This window comes from Erpetoichthys calabaricus, chromosome 2, assembly GCF_900747795.2.
Source record: "Erpetoichthys calabaricus chromosome 2, fErpCal1.3, whole genome shotgun sequence".
In the NCBI taxonomy this organism is placed as follows: domain Eukaryota; kingdom Metazoa; phylum Chordata; class Cladistia; order Polypteriformes; family Polypteridae; genus Erpetoichthys; species Erpetoichthys calabaricus.
This window is the reverse complement of record NC_041395.2, coordinates 31,683,567-31,700,468: the sequence shown is the minus strand read 5'-3', so window position 1 is coordinate 31,700,468 and position 16,902 is coordinate 31,683,567. Positions and strand designations below refer to the sequence as shown.

Genomic DNA, 16,902 nt, shown 5'->3' with positions numbered 1-16,902 from the left:
CGGTGCCGACCTATCGCAAGCTACCTGAAGATTTATTCTATATGTTTCCATGTTGGTTCTACTGTACATTTTACTAATTTACTAATTAAATGCTTTTCAATTTTTGAACAGGATTGCAGAATGGATATCACTCACCATAAAAGCCAGCTAAAGGAGAACTCAGAGGTCAGTTGTGTGTATACCTTTATATATTGCAGGGGGGTTTGTGTCTCTTAATGGAATGACCTATTTAAAATGATGAAGACCACAGATTTTATCAGTGCCTTTTACATTTTCATTTGAAGCCCTCATTTCTTTGATGGAGGCTGTGCACTTTGTCTTCTAGTAACAATTCATATTTCAAAGCAGTCTTTTAAGAAATGTAATTTTTTAAAACTTCTGAACTATAAAACATTTAAAAATACCAACAGGTAAGTTGATATGTTTTCATCTCTTGTCAATACCTTTGATGGTACGATGGTATTGCCAATAAACACTCAGGTCTTTTTTTAATCCTTGAATGCTTGACACATTCCAGATTTATGGCCTACATCATACATTCAAATCTTCATCAGAACAGCTCAAAAAAAAGAAATTGAAAATTTGTCAATGCCCACCCAACTTTAGACATCAAACCCATTGAGATGTCATGGTGGAAGCTTAAATGACCAGTACTTGCTCAAAAATCCAACAAATATCACAGAGATAAAACCATTTTGGACAATGTAGGGGGAGAAACGGATCAATAATTAAAGAAGGTGTCTAGTTTCCATTATGTGCATGGCGGCACAGTAGATATCTTCATTTTTTGTTTCTTTGTTTCATTAGAAAAGGCTTTGTGTGGCATGAAGGTATAGCCATTGTTCAATCCCTGGATGTTTAGTCTTTTATATGTATTTTACCTGATGTGGTACTTTATTAAAAAAAAATATGGATCTTCTTCTTCTTTCAGCTGCTCCCGTTAGGGTTTGCCACAGCGGATCATCTTCTTCCATATCTTTCTGTCCTCTGCATCTTGTTCTGTTACACCCATCACCTGCATGTCCTCTCTCACCACATCCGTAAACCTTCTCTTAGTCCTTCCTTTTTTCCTCTTGCCTGGCAGCTCTATCCTTAGCATCCTTCTCCCAATATACACAGCATCTCTCCTCTGCACATGTCCAAACCAACGCAATCTCACATAATTAACCAAAATCTGTGTGAGATGTTGATGTACAGTATTTAGCATCTGAATGAATGAATAAACACACAATGGGGGATCTGGAACTTCCTTACATCCATCCATTCAATCTCAAACCTACTTAATTTATTTTAGGGTAAAAAGAATGGAGTGACTCTGGCTGCAATGGGTAATAAGCAGGAACCAGACTCTTGCAGGCTGGTAGTTCATCATATGGTATATTAATACACACACACATACTCATATGAAAGACCTTCAACTTATTTAACCAAAATATGCACATGCTGAATATTACATCAGCATATTCCATATCTATTAATATTTATTAAATGCTAAGAGTTGTGCCCATCTGTCACACAATTACTCATGGACCACTGAAGGTAACACCTTGATTTTGGTCTTCATCAAAAGCTTATGATGTTATATGTGCTGGTGAAGCAAAAAATATGGCTATTGGCACCCTCCCCAAAGTTATCAAGGTTTGCGTCTCATCTATGACAACCTGCATAGGCAAACTGATTGAGAAGGTGACTTGGAAGAAACTAAAAGAAGAACAGGAATATCTGCTAGTTTGTGAGGCAAATTGCAGGAGCTGATTATGTGATAGGAGAAAGAAGAATGATAGCTCTAGCATTTACAGTGTGTCAAGCACATGTGGTGTGGTAACCTGCCGGTACACATGAACTACTGGGGCTGAAATGTTGATCTTGAGAGGACCAGAGGTTCACGTGTTTCCTAGTAAGACATAAAATGGTATTCTCAATACTGCTCATTCCAATTCATCCATGTCTTGGCAGCATCAGGTGTGTTTTGTTGTGGCAAGGTCCTAAGTTGACCCTATTTTCTGATTATATTCTTTATTATGTAGGTCTTAAAAGAATGCCCCAAATCCCATAATCAGTTAGAATTGACTGCTATTGTGATCAATACCTCCCCTTTCTTTTACATTCTATAACCCCAGACAACTATATTGAGTACCAGAACAGGCAGATGAGAAAGTAACAATGTAATCAATTATGTGTTATTAAATGTCCAATAATAACAAATAAAATGAGTGTGACAAAAAATACTATTACAACTTAAGTAGCAGTTCATCTTGCATCTATAGGCTTACTATCAGGTGGCTTTGTCTCTGGTCTGCTTTAATGAGCAATGGATTGGACTCCTCTGTGGATGGAAAGTGGCAGAGACAGCATGGTTTGTAGTGGGCAGCTAAAAGAAATGCATGGCTTTGCAGATCTCATTTATCCATCTCTATTGGTCCTTGACATGCCTCATGTAGAGTGGGGATGTCAATGATTAAGCTCAGGCAGACTCTGCCCCATTCCAGCCCATGCTTACTTCCTGGAGGGGTAGAAGATGGCCACCTGTCCCTTACACTCCAGCCTTAATGTCCTCACCACATGTATTTCCTCTGGCTATTTGGCTTGGCCAGTCAGTTCCTGCTTTGCAATTTCAAGTAGGACTACCTGCAAGTAAAAATCCTACCTTGATCTGGTACGTCGCAGATATCCCCAAGCAAGAACTGGCTTAGATAGGTCCCCTGCATTTTAAAATATGATATTGTTAGACATTAATAGCAAAACATATTTAACCGATATGCTAGATATTATTATCGATTATAAGGCAAAAGGCAAGAACCAGTCCAGCAATACCTGCCTATCATAGGGCCCTCAGTCACATAAAAATGATACAGAAACTCAAGGTTCCTTAACCTGCACATCACTGAGTATATGGGAGAACAAACCAAGGACCTGGAGGAAGACCACCACAAACACAGAGAGAACATGCAAACTTCACATTGACAAGGACTGGGCATGGAATTAAAACCAAGAACACTGGATCCAATACCAGCAGCATCAACCAATAGCTACCAAGCTACCTTCTTGCCCATGTATTTGTACATAGACAGACCACAATAAAGAGTTGGGACCCACCCCACCCGGTGATCCTGTATAAATGAAATGCAGTAGATCAAAAAACCAAGTAATAACTGCAAAAAAGAATGCCTTTTCAGACAGGAGTTTCACAGTGAACTGATTTCAAAATGGCCTCCAGTCCTATGTGAAGAGGTGCGTCAATGCGGCCTGATACCGGAAGTGATGTCAGAAGTGTTACAGCTGTCAGTTATCCGGTCTGTAGAGGGGGGAAGATAAAAGGCATTAGAACACAGGGCTAACACCAGGAGAGATAGGTCATTACAATCATCAGAGCCCTTAAGTTGTCCCCTATGCACACACACGTGACAAGACTCCTCCCCTCAGCCAAGACCCATCAAGTCCGGCAGCCCAAACTGTGAGGTCATGAATACGAGAGAGAGAGCATCAGCATTGACATGTAGAGAACCTTTATGATTGGTTGAAGTTCCAAGAACCACCTGGTGACACGTGGATTTGATTCAAAGTCTCACCCACTGGTGGGGTGCAAGGTCAGTCAATACAATGAACTCACAGCTGAGGAGGCAGTGTCTCAGTTGGTTAATAGCCCACTTTGTTGACAAGGCTTCTCTTTCCACCAATACCGTGTTTCCCGATCCAGTATTTTCCGTCTCAGGAACATCATGGGGTGTTTAACACTTTTGGCCCTTTGGCTCAGCACAACACGAAGACCTGTGTCCAAAGTGTCAGTCTGTATGTGGGCCTCCTTCTTTGTAAGATTGGTCAGAGAAGTGAGGGACAAACCAACAGTAGTGCCCTGATAAAGAAGGCTCAGACCTGACGCTTGATCTTCGGATGGTGCCATTTCATGATAGAATTAACTTTGGCACATTGTGGTCAGACTGTACCCCTGTCCACTTAGTAGCCTAAATACTTTGCCACAATCAATTCAAAATAACATTTCTAGGGGTTGATCCTGAGGCCTGCTTCGCTCAGTGCCAGGAGTACAGCATAGACCTGCTGGATTCTTCCCATGTGATGGAACAGATATCCAATATCCCCCTGGGTTGTCACCCATGTAATAATTCAAAAGGTGAGAAATCCGTTTAGGCTTGTGAGACCTCCCGATATGCAAATAGTGTGAGGGGGAGTAACTGATCCCAGTTCCTTCCATCCTCGCTGATCACCTTGAGTAACATTTGTTTGATTAAAGTGCTGCACTAAATCATCAGTCTGAGGATGATACACTGAGGTTTTAAGGTGCTTAATATTGAGTAATTTGGTAACCTCCCTGAACGTCTCTTGCGAAAGGCATCCCCAGGTCTGGTTTGTAAACAAAGCACAGAAACACAGATAAAGGGTTAGGGCACCTTTAGGCAAACCTTGTGTGACAATTAAATGTGTCATATAAGACATGCCTTTTCAGACAAGAGTCTCAGACTGGAGAAAGATGGTGACAGTGCCAGTTATGAAGTCGGTGAGGCTGAAGGGGCGGGTCCAGGAGCACCGGAACTGGACGTGATGTCATGAGCCAGTGATATGTTCTTTTCTTCAGAAAGAAAGAAAGGAGAAGCATTAAAAGACAGCGCCAATCCTTGGCTTGGAGTGGGATTACAAGTTGACAAGCCTTGTGGCTGTTTCCCATGCATGCGTCTGAGACAGTGATGATGATTGTGACATGTTCTAGCTCTTTGTTAAATACCTGGGCTACTTGCAATGAGACTAATTTTCATTTCAACTACAATATACACATACACACACACACACACACACGGACAGAGTTTCTACTACTTTTTTCTTCACTTGTCTGTTCAGGCTTTCTTCTTGCCTTGTGCCCAGAAAGACTGAGAAAGGCAAATAGTTGACATTAGTGAACTGGATCAGCAGATTACACAATGGATAGGTGGAGGGCTGCAAGTATGGAAATTAAGTGGAGTGTAACCAGTTATCGATTCCATCAGGGTATTTTCTTTTCAGATAAATACTTCCTTAAAATGTAAGGTTTTCATTTATATCAGGGTAATGGATTCCTTTTCTGTATTTTCTCTTTCAGCTAAAGATCTGATACCATTCAGTAGCAAATGAAAAACAGTTAGTGCTGTTTTTCACTTTGGCGTCCTTAATAAATTAACCATTTGCTGTGATGATACAGCAGTATCATATTAAGTTTGATTTTTTTTTTGTTATTTTTTTTTCTTCAAGTCATCACAAAAGCCACAGTTTGAAATTTCATCATCATAAGCAAACGGAAAAATGTGGCTGGTGAGATCAACTGCTGAATCTTCACTTTTAACTGAGAAATGCATGTCTAGAAAAGGCCATTTCAGTACAGAGAAGCAACATCACCTGACTTGAACCTTTGCTGTCAGTTTTAGTAGAGCTGTTCACTTTGAAGCAGTGTGGCCATTTAGAGACTCAGTTCCATTCTGCTTTGTTAAACTACTGATATTCACTTAGAAAAGATTTAAATTTTGAAGACAGGTTTAGATAAGAGCAGGCCATGTAGGCTCGCAAAGGCCATTTTTACCATTTCCTAGAAATTTTGCGTTTTTGAAAGAAGGCCCTTAAGGCTCTCCTTTTAGCTACACTCTTGTAAATTCACATGGACCAAATGATCAAATTATGTTTGATAATTTAAAAAGTTTTCAATTCAGGCCTTATGTTCTTACTATCAAACATATTGTAAAGTATAGAAGCAGAAGACAGCAGGTCCAGAAAAAGAATAATGGACAGAAGTCAAGGAACACTGATGACTGCCCCAGCAAAAATGAAGAGAAGAGAGAAACCCATCATGGACGGGATGTCACATATGTGGTTTGTGAATGTTAAATGTATGTTCTTAGTTATACTACTTTGAAGTACGCATTAACAACATTTGGTATCATGATATGAGCAGTGGCATCTACACTCTTTGATAGAGCGCATCCCTCTTTATATCTGTATATTCAGTATACATTGCAGTGTATTAAGAAAATATTCAGACTCCTTCACTTTACATATTTTTTATATGTTGTAGGATTGTGCTTAAATTATTTAAATTAATTTTTCCCTCATCAAGCAACACTCAATACCCCACAAAGACAAAACGAAAATAGGACTTTAGAGGTTTTTGAAAATTCATTAAAGAAAAAAAACTTAAATATCACACTTAAACAGGTATGCAGACCCTTTATTCACTCTTTCATTGAAAGTCCTTTGGTACTGGTTATAGCCTTCTTGAGTGTGACATGCCAAGGTTCATTCATCTGGTTTTGGAGATTTTCTGCCATTCTTTTCTGCATATCCTCCCAAGCTCTGTCAAATTAGATGGAGGCCATCGGTGGACAGTTACTTTCAGGTCTATCCAGAACGGTTTGTCTGAGTTCAAGTCTGGGCTCTGGCTGGGCCACTGAAGGGCATTCCCAGAGATGTCCCTAATCCACTTCGGTGTTGTCTTAGGACCTGTCTGAGCTCCTAACTAGTCTGGAGCACGTTTTCTTTAAAGATATCTCTGTACTTTGGTCCATTCATCTGTCCCTCAACCCTGACTAGTCTCCCAGTCCATGACCCTAGAAAATAAAACAACCCCACAGCATGATGCCTTCCCCACCATTCTTAATTGTTGGAATGTTATTGCACAAGTAATGAGCATTGTCTGTTGTCCTCCAGACATGAAGCTTGCAATTAGGCCAGACAGTTTAATGTTGGCTTTATCAGACCAGAGAATATTGTTTTGCACAATCTGAGAGTCCTTTAGGTGCCTTTTGTCAATGTCTTTTAGGTGCCTTTTTGCAAGCTCCAAGTAAGCTTCCATGTGTATTTTACTGAGGAGAAACTTCCATCTGATCACACTGCCATTAAGCCCGGTAGAGTGCTGTAGTTATGGTTGTCCTTCCTGAAGTTTATCCCATCTCCACACAAGTTCTCAAGTGCTGAGCCAGAGTGACCATTGGGATCATGGTCACTTCTCTTACCAAGGCCGTTCTTTTCCATTTGCTCAAATTAGCCGGCTGGCTGACCAACTTTAGGAAGAGACATTATTGTTCCCAGTTTATTTCCTTTAAGAATTACAGAGGTTACTTATATTTCTTGTAGCCTTCCCCAGATCACACAATAACACTTCTTTTTTTTTTTTTTTTTTTTTAATATTTTTATTTTATTAATTTTCATTGTAATCATTCCATACAAACAGATCAATTTATAACCCAACAAATTTGAAGAATAATCAAACCCCACCCCTGAGAAGGAGAGCTTAGCTAAAGGAAAATTGCTTAAGGCTTTTTAATAAGGCAACATTAAACAAAAGAAAGGGAGAAGTAAATATCTATGTAAATAAGAGATGGAGAAGGGAGTTAAATGCAATAATAGTTATTTCTCTTATTCTAAAATAATATTGATTAAATCCTGCCATGTTTTGAAAAAATGTTGTACAGATCCTCTAACTGAAAATTTGATTTTTTCCAATTTCAAATAATATAAAACATCGGTTTCCCACTGACTTATAAGAGGAGAATTAGGATTCTTCCAATTTAACAAAATAAGTCTGCGTGCCAAAAGTGATGTGAATGCAATCACCGTTTGCTTGTCCTTCTCCAATTCCAGTCCATCTGGAAGGACACCAAACACAGCTGTTAGTGGGTTAGAAGGGATTGTGATGCCAAGGCTGTCTGAGAGGCACTTAAAAATTTTTGTCCAAAATGATGTTAGTTTGGTGCAGGCCCAGAACATGTGACCCAGTGAGGCAGGAGCTTGGTTGCAGCGCTCGCAGGTTGGATCCTGGCCTGGAAACATTTTGGACAGTTTTAAGCGAGACAGATGAGCTCGATATATAATTTTTAGTTGAATAATTCTATGCTTTGTGCATATACAACTCGAGTGAATTCTCTGCTTTGCTACCTTCCACTCCTTTTCTGATATATTGATTAAGAGATCTTCTTCCCAATGTCCTCTTGGATCTTTGAAAGGTAGGGACTCTAATAAGATTTTATATATTGCAGAAATAGTGTTTGTTTCCTCAAAATTGAGCAGTATTTTTTCCAGCATTGTGGAGGATGCAAATTGGGGGAAATCGGGCAATTTCTGTTTAACAAAATTTCTAATTTGAAGATAGTAAAAGAAATGTGTAGCTGGGAGGTTGAATTTTGAACGTAATTGTTCAAAAGATGCAAATATGTTGTCTATATAAAGATCTCTGAGCATTTTAATCCCAAAACTTTTACAGGTATTAAAAACTGGATATACTTGCGAAGGTTGAAAGAGGTGGTTCTCTTGCAGAGGTGCCACTGATAAAAGATTTTCCATCTTAAAATGCTTTCTAATTTGGTTCCATATTCTGAGTGAGTAAAGCACAATTGGGTTATTAGTATATTTGCGATAACTTTCATTTATTGGAGAGCAGAGCAGGGAATATAAAGAAGTACTACAGGATTTTACTTCTATTGCGGACCAAGCCTGTGTATGTTCATTTATTTGTGTCCAGGTTTTTATGGCTTGTATGTTTGCTGCCCAGTAATAAAACTGAAAATTAGGTAAAGCCATGCCACCTTCTGCCTGAGGTCTTTGTAGGGTCGCTCTTCGGATACGTGGGTGTTTTGAGTTCCAAATGAATGAGGTTATTATTGAATCTAACTGTTTAAAAAACGATTTATTGATATATATTGGAATGTTTTGAAATAAAAAGAGAAGTTTAGGAAGGATATTCATCTTAACAATGTTAATTCTTCCGGCTAGAGTGAGATGAAGGGTTGACCATCTATGCAAGTCTTGCTTAATTTTTTCCATACAGACGCCAAAATTTTGTTGATAAAGAGCTTTATGTTTACTTGTGATATTTACCCCTAGGTATTTAAACTGATCTGCTATGGTAAAAGGTAGGGTGTCTAATCTAATATTATATGCTTGTGAATTCACTGGAAAGAGTATACTTTTATTCAGATTAATTCTAAGACCAGATATCTTTTGAAATTCTATTAGTGCTGTTAAAACAACAGGGACAGTGTTTTCTGGGTCCGATATATATAAGACCATATCATCTGCATATAGAGAAATTTTCTGTTCCAGTCCTTCTCTGACAATCCCCTTTATCTGATAAGAATTTCGGCAGTGAACTGCCAGTGGTTCAATAGCGATTGCAAACAACAGTGGCGACAAGGGACATCCTTTTCTGGTACCACGTTCTAGTTTAAAGTAGTCTGAGCAAATTTTATTAATACAAACTGAAGCTTCTGGACTGGTATACAGTAGTTTGATCCAAGCACAAATATTCGGGCCAAACCCAAATTTCTCCAATGCAGTGAAAAGGTAATTCCATTCAATCATGTCAAATGCTTTTTCTGCGTCTAATGATAGTAATATCTCTGGGGTGTTTGATTTTGCTGGTGAATATATAACATTAAACAAGCGTCGGAGATTTGAAGATAGGTGTCGGCCTTTAATAAATCCAGTTTGATCTTGTGATATTACCGAGGGCAGCACTTTCTCCATCCTTCTAGCTAGGATTTTTGAGAGTATCTTAACATTATTATTCAGGAGTGAAATTGGTCTGTATGATGCACATTGTAACAAGTCCTTATTTTGTTTAGGAAATACAGTGATTAATGCTTGTCGAAATGTTTGAGGTAGTATTTGGTTGTCTCTAGCTTCTGTAAATGTTGCCAATAAGAGGGGAGCTAGCTGAGTGGAGAATTTCTTATAAAATTCTACAGGGTAACCATCAGGGCCTGATGATTTCCCGCTTTGTAGTGACTTTATAGTGTCTAGTAATTCTGTTAGCGTTAGAGGTTTATCCAGTTCCTCAGCACTTAAAGCATCTATTTGTGGTATCTGTGAAGTATCCAGAAATGCATTAGATTGTGTGTTGTCTTCTTTGGGCTCAGTGGAATATAAAGAGTTATAGTAATCTCTAAATGTGTGCATTATTTTATTATGGTCGATGATTTCTTCTCCATTCTTGTTGGTGATTACTGGTATTGCATTGTGAACTTCTTGTTTATGAATTTGTTGAGCTAAAAGCTTATTAGCCTTTTCTCCATGTTCATAGTAATGCTGTCTAGACTTATAAATAAGTTGTTCAGTTTCTTTAGTTGTTAAGATGTTAAGTTCTGTATGTAGGGCCTGCCTTTTCCTGTGGAGAACTTCATTTGGACGTCTGGCTTGTTCTTCATCTATTCTAGTAATTTCATTTCTTAGCTCTGACACTTTCTTGGTTTCTAATTTATTTCTGTGGGAAAGATATGAAATAATCTGTCCTCTTAAGAAGGCCTTTAGAGTTTCCCAGAGTGTTCCTGCAGAAACCTCTGTGGACGTGTTTGTCTCTAGGAAGAAGCTGATTTGTTTGGATATAAATTCTGTGCAGTTCTCGTCTGCCAATAAAAGAGGGTTAAGACGCCATCTGCGAGGTGAGTGTGAGGGGCTTATTGATTTTAGCTCCAAGACTAGAGGGGCATGGTCAGAGATAACAATTGTGTCATATTTGCATGATTTAATTGTAGGCAAGAAATTATTATCTATACAAAAATAATCAATTCTTGAGTAGCTATAATGCACTGGTGAGTAGAACGAATATGTTCTTGAGTTTGGGTTAAGAAACCTCCAGGGGTCTGATAAGTTGTGATCATTCAAAAACTGTGTAATTATCTTTGCAGTATTAGATGTCGTCCCCCCTGTCACAGGAGTCCTATCTAAGAGTGGATTTAAAACACAATTAAAGTCCCCAGCCATTATAATTTTATGAGTGTTCACATAGGGAACGGATGCAAATAGATTTTGCATGAATTCCTTATCATCAACATTGGGTGCATAAACATTTATCAAAATAATTTTACTGTTATATAAGTTGCCCATGACCATCACATATCTCCCTTCAGGGTCCGACACTACATCTGATGCTACAAATGGAACTGTTCTATGTATGAGAATTCCCACCCCTCTAGTTTTCTTTATAAAGCTAGAATGGAACATTTGGCCAGTCCAGTCTTTTTGTTGTCTGAACTGATCCTTGGTTAGTAAGTGGGTCTCCTGTAAAAATACTATTTTAGCGTTTAAGCCTGTTAGGTGAGAGCATACTTTCTTTCTCTTTAATTCGTGATTCAGGCCTTTAACATTCCAGCTCACAAAGTTAACTGTCCCATCATGGAGACATTGATTCTGAGTTTTTAATGTCATTTTATAGTTTTAATTGGTAATATGGCAGTTTTAATCTTAGTTTCAAGATTCCCCATGAGTTATTGCATTTTAGCCTATTGTTGCATTGATATTTATAATTATAAGAATTACAAGAATAGATTAGATATAACCTGCTCTCCTTCTCTCCCCCCTTTATCCCCCCACCCCCCAATAACACTTCTAAGCTCTGTGGGCAATTCGTCTGACCTCATGGCTTGGGATTTCATACAAAAGGTCTGAATATTGGGTCTCAGGGTAGTTTTTTTGCTTTCTTTTCAACACCTCTGGGTTTTGCTTCTGTCTAATGGTCCATTGGATTAAATAGGTTGAACAATTTTACATTACTACAGTTTTCCACCCAAATCCTAATGATGACAGACTTTTAGAGTCTATCAGTAGAGTCTATCAGTAGAGAATATGTTTCCCTTGAAGCACTGACATCCTGTCCAGAGTGGTTTCATACACCCAATATGGTTATAATCAGCAGCAACTCACTGCAACCATAAGTTAGAATTAGACAGATTAATGAAGGGATAGATGGAAAGAAATTCTCTTCTTTCAGTCATTCCTTATCTCTCCTTTATAAAAAAAAATCTTTGAAGGTTGGAAGGAAACGAGACGTGAATTTCTCAGAGAGACACTTTCACGTCCCGCGAGACGAGACTTTGTGCCAAGAGATTTAACCAGGCCCAGGGCCAGAAATAAAAAAAGAGTAGATGACAAAGTAGAACGTCATAAAGAATTCAAAAATGTTGGCGCGGTACACATGCAGAGAAGGTTAGAGATAATGGAAGTACAAAAATTCGAAAGTCTCAAAAAAATGATAGTAAAGATTGCACTAGCACAAACAAACGGAAATTATTATTCGAAATAACAGAACAGTGAAAAGAGATTGAATATATTGTTCGGATTTAAACTTTAAATGGGAGACTTGTAGATTGTATAATTTGTGTTGCCATCAGGGAAAAAAATAGTGTTTCTTCCCAATGAAGAGGCGTATCTACGAGAATAAAGCTTTGTTGTTTGGTGAAAGTGAAATCCCACGAGAGAAATTATTTCTCATTTGTGTGAATGCTATTGTCAGACACATTTCTTGTAGAGAGAAAGAAACGATATTTACTCACGGCAGTTATACGTTGCGTTGTCACAATGTAATTCCAAACACAGAATCAAAATTCAATGCGATATTGATGAAAAGGTAAAAGCGAAAAGAGATTGAAAATATGGATATAGGTGATATGACAGAAGTGCACCGCAAGAGATGCAGATCACGTGGCATGGCAGCAGCAGGAAGCCAGCAGCTGATCGAGCAAAGAGGAGGTAAAAAAAAACTATATTTGTTTCCCATTGTATCACCATTTAAGATGGGGTTTCGGAGGAGTGACCGCATCTCCTTGGGGTACGTTCAGCCCCCCTCTTCACAACGTGAGCAAAGTGGGGGGGGGGGGGTATTTGGTGAGCAAAGTGTGCAGGGGGCAAAGCCCCCTAATAACTCATAAATCTAAAACCTTAATCCTTGTAGCTCTTCTGGGCCCTTTTTGAGACAGGGGACCATCAATGCACAGTAGTCAGAGGCATATTATAAACTTATCAAAAGTTTGTAGTCAACATACATAGATGCAAGTCATTTTCTAACCACTTTAATCCAGAAAAGGGTTGCAGGTGGGAGAGCTGAAGCCTATCCCACCTATAACAGGGCACAAGGCAGGAACAAACCCTGGACAGGGTTCCAGCCCATCACAGGGACCAATTTTGCATGACCAATTCACCTAACCTGCATGTCTTTAGGCAGTTGGAGAAAGCCAGAGCACCCGGAGGAAACCCAAGCAGAAACGGGGAGAACCTGCAAACTCTATGCAAGGAGAACCGTGGACGTGAAACCTGGTCTCCTTACTGTGAGGCCCTACATTAAGGCCTACTGACAGATATTCAAAACAGCTTTGGCATTTTCAGAATATTATCATCCGTGCTTGTAACTGTATGTTTTCTTTCCTGTTGTTGATGATGTTATTTGTGGTAGCATCACCCTGGTATCTACAAAAGCTTTTCTGTTCCAGCATTGTTTCAGTATTAGGTGGTGATATGGCAGTCACTGTGTTATATTTAAAGCTAGGACAGCAATTAATTAAAAATAAAAGAAAGGCTCCATCTCACAAAAGAATTAAGAATATAGGTTTATGAGTTTCTGGCCCCCAATAATTAAATCTTCTTTTATACCTTTAACGAATGTTTGCCCAATTGATTAAACCCTGGTTATTTGGTATCAGTTTCTAGTTAAATGATTGCAATTTCTGCCACATGGAAAAGCAAAGAATACATGCTGTATTTGTGTGAAATGAAGGTACTCATGGATCACAAAAAATAGTTTGCCTTTGTAAATTCTTGCGTTTTAAATCTCCTTCACATTGTGAGCTATTTTGAAAGCAGAGAACACCAAGCAGAAACCCACAAAAAGACATCAGGTAATAGTAGCCCCCTCAACCTAAAATAATAAACACCTTTGGAGCTTTTCAAAAGTCTGCTACCATTCCACACCTCCATCTTTCTTCTTCAGACAAGCTTCAACACCAAACTGATGTGCACCAAATTCTGGTCAGCTTTGTAAAGAGGAGCCAGACAAATACAGATGAATGAAAGAGCAGATTTAACCCACAGGTGACATAAACAAATTAATGAATTAATTAATCGTACAAGATCCTAGCACACCACACAACAGATCCAAACAGTCTGATCGGGTAAGAAACCAAATGAGTCTACAACTGGGTGGTCAGTTGGAGGTAAATCTTCATAAGTAGGGATGAAGTGAAGCTAGAGAAGAAACAAGGTAAGAGTGAGCATGGAACAGAGGTTCTGGGGAGGCATCTGTGACTGGGAAAGAGAAGAGCCACCCGCTTCCTAAAGACGAATATGTCACCCTTCACAGGTAAGCCCAGAATGTGGCTAAATGATTTGCTTTTCTTATGTCTAAGACACTTGGCTCTTCCTCTAATCACCACTTGGTTGAGTTTTTGGTTAAAACAAGACATATTTGAGATGTCCTTGATGTTATTGTGGATCAACACAAGGCCAAGGTGGTGCTATCATGTCACAATGTCCAATGAAAGTGTTTTGGAAGATGTATTTTTTACATGTAGCCATTCTTGCTGCATCTTGGTGGTTCCATTTTCTGTTTAAACGGGTATGGCATGCGTTGGTCGCAAGTCTCTGTGGGACTTTCATTCCTGGTGACTTTTTAAATTTTGTCTATTCTGCTTATGCATTCACAGTGTCCTTCTGCACTGCACCAGATCAGCAGTTTGGCAAAAGAAACCTCATGGTTTATGAGTAAGCAAGAATTATGCATTATGGTAAGATGGACTTCAATTCTAATTTTTTGGGGGATAAAAAGCAAAAAACATTCTAAATGAATGCACCCTCATCCATTTAATGCACCAAAAAAAGTTTACAAATAGAGGTTGCAAAATATTTGGTCAAAATAATACCAATAAAAAGGTCACAATTATCCCCAAATGAGGAAAAACATGTAATCGCCATTATAGTATTACAAATCTGGAAATGCTGACATTGGAAATAATTATATTTTCAAATAACCTAATTTAGTTTGAAACAAAGACAAAAAAGATGCCAGAGAGAAGGCAGAATACTTACTTGTCCCAGAGCATCAGACCCTTTAAGAACAATATCTTCTTTTGTTTAATCTTTAGTCCATTCATTCACACACATGGTGTGTATTTTGTTCTTGTTTCCCAAGATTTCAAAGCTGGCCACTAATTGAATTATTAATTGAAGATTAATCCAGCCTATCACTAAAAGAGTTAAAATGTCTTATTTGTGTTTTTTGGTGAATTTGTTTTTTTATGTCATTTCTGTTTTATGGATTTATTGATAATTTTGAATTATTTTAATGCAGCTAAAAATTTTTTGTTCTCCACTCATTTCTTCCCTTGTCTGTGCAAAGTGGTGGGATGCCTTGTGTGACTGCTATTGTCATGTGTTTGACATCATGGGAGGTGACAGTATCAATATAATGGCATTTTCTGTTTACTTTATCCATGTCTCAAAATCAAGTTCTTTATTGGTGATAGTTGGCTTCTATACCAAGTAGGACCTAACATCAAGTTCTGTTCTCTTGTTATTTTTAAACTCCTTTTCTGCTTAGATTTTGACTCTCGTTTTGCCCTTGTTCCTTAGTTTCCTTGTCTTTTGAACCTCCTAACTTTGACCTTTCCTTCCTGAGTACTGTTTTTGGCTCATGTTATCATCTTCTGATTATTTCCTTTTGATCTCACAATAAGCCTCAGATACCTTGTGTTTCAAAACAGTCACCACTCATGACTTGAGGAAGCAGTAGCTTTGTAGGTTTACTAGCTGTGATGACCATCTAAGATGGGTTGAAATCTAAATAATCAACATAGACCTCACTGCATTTAGTGTTAACATTTACAGTGCACCATCTATTGAAATGTATTTTACAAATGCATGTAGTATTAAAATTTGTTGCATTGTTCATTCCAACAGATGGTGCATCACAAGCATTAGCACTGTTTTTATGCATCCCATACCAAATTGTATATAACAGAGACATAGCAACTGTACAGACAAACAATTATTTCTCCTTTTATTAAGGTGGATAGGGTCCTTATTATCATGTGTACAGAGTACAGTGAAATTATTACATTCACATTTACAGTACACTTATTAGCAGACACCTTATCCAATGTGACCTAGAAAAGAGGTTAGCGTATTCGAGTAACATCTTGTTTAGGGACAAGAGTAAAAGAACAAGGGTACAACATGGATTACCACGAGTGAATAGCTCAATACAAAATATAAGTGACAAACTACAATTCCCAGATTTACAAAACCTAATTTAGACAGAAATTTATCAAACAACAGAGTCTTCTTCAACACATTGAGGGAGTCAGCATTTCAAATGAAGGTGGGCACCTCACTCCACTAGCCAGGAGTTACACATGAAAAGAGTCTGGACTGTGATTTGAAACCACATAAGGTTGGCATCACCAGACACTGTTCAATGGCAGACCTGAGTGGTCAAGAAGGAGTATAGGGAATCACAAATGTGTCCATACTGTATATATAAGTGTAAGCCCACTGACTACTCTGTAGGCAAGCATCAAGGTTTAGAATTATCATGTGCTGCTACAGGAAGACAGTGTAGTGATCTGAAGAGATGAGTAACACATACCCTCCTCAGCCGGTTGCACACAAGCCGTTCCACTCCAGATGATTGAGAATGCAATGGTGCATCTGGTGTTCAAACAGCTGAAACGGACATGTGTCACTCCTCTCTTCAGATCACTACACTGTCTTCCTGTAAAAGCACATATTGAGTTCTAGCATGGTGCCACATGTTAATGCTCCTGTCAGCAGAGTTGCAGTACTCCAGCCACAGCAAGACCAGAGCCTGGACCAAGAGTTGTGCTGCAAATTCTATCAGATACGGTCTGATCTTGCAAAGTGTGAATGTGCCAGACCAAGACAATGGAGCAACATGGTCCTTGAAGGACAGCTAGTCATTAATGAACTCCCCAAGGTTGCTTCCTGACTTGGCAGGTGTAAGAAATAAAAAACTAAGCCAAGTAGAGATGGGTTCTAAATAGATGGATGATCTGGGATATCAAGAAGGTCCAACTTCACCAAGTCATGCTGGAGTTGGTGTTTCTTCATCCAGGTTGCAATATCAGTGAGACATGAAGAGATTCT

At 38.6% G+C, this 16,902-nt stretch overlaps 1 protein-coding gene across 1 annotated transcript in view; it reads left to right on the top strand.

Annotated features, from left to right (window-relative positions):
* The window catches only part of LOC114645727 (apolipoprotein L3-like), a 53,201-nt gene that overhangs the window by 18,226 nt on the left and 18,073 nt on the right, over positions 1–16,902 (top strand). The window contains exons 2-3 of the mRNA XM_028793550.2: positions 112–165; positions 14,445–14,525. Of these exons, the coding sequence (XP_028649383.1) occupies positions 121–165; positions 14,445–14,525 (126 nt within the window). The 5' untranslated portion in view covers positions 112–120. The remainder of the gene's footprint in view (positions 1–111; positions 166–14,444; positions 14,526–16,902) is intronic.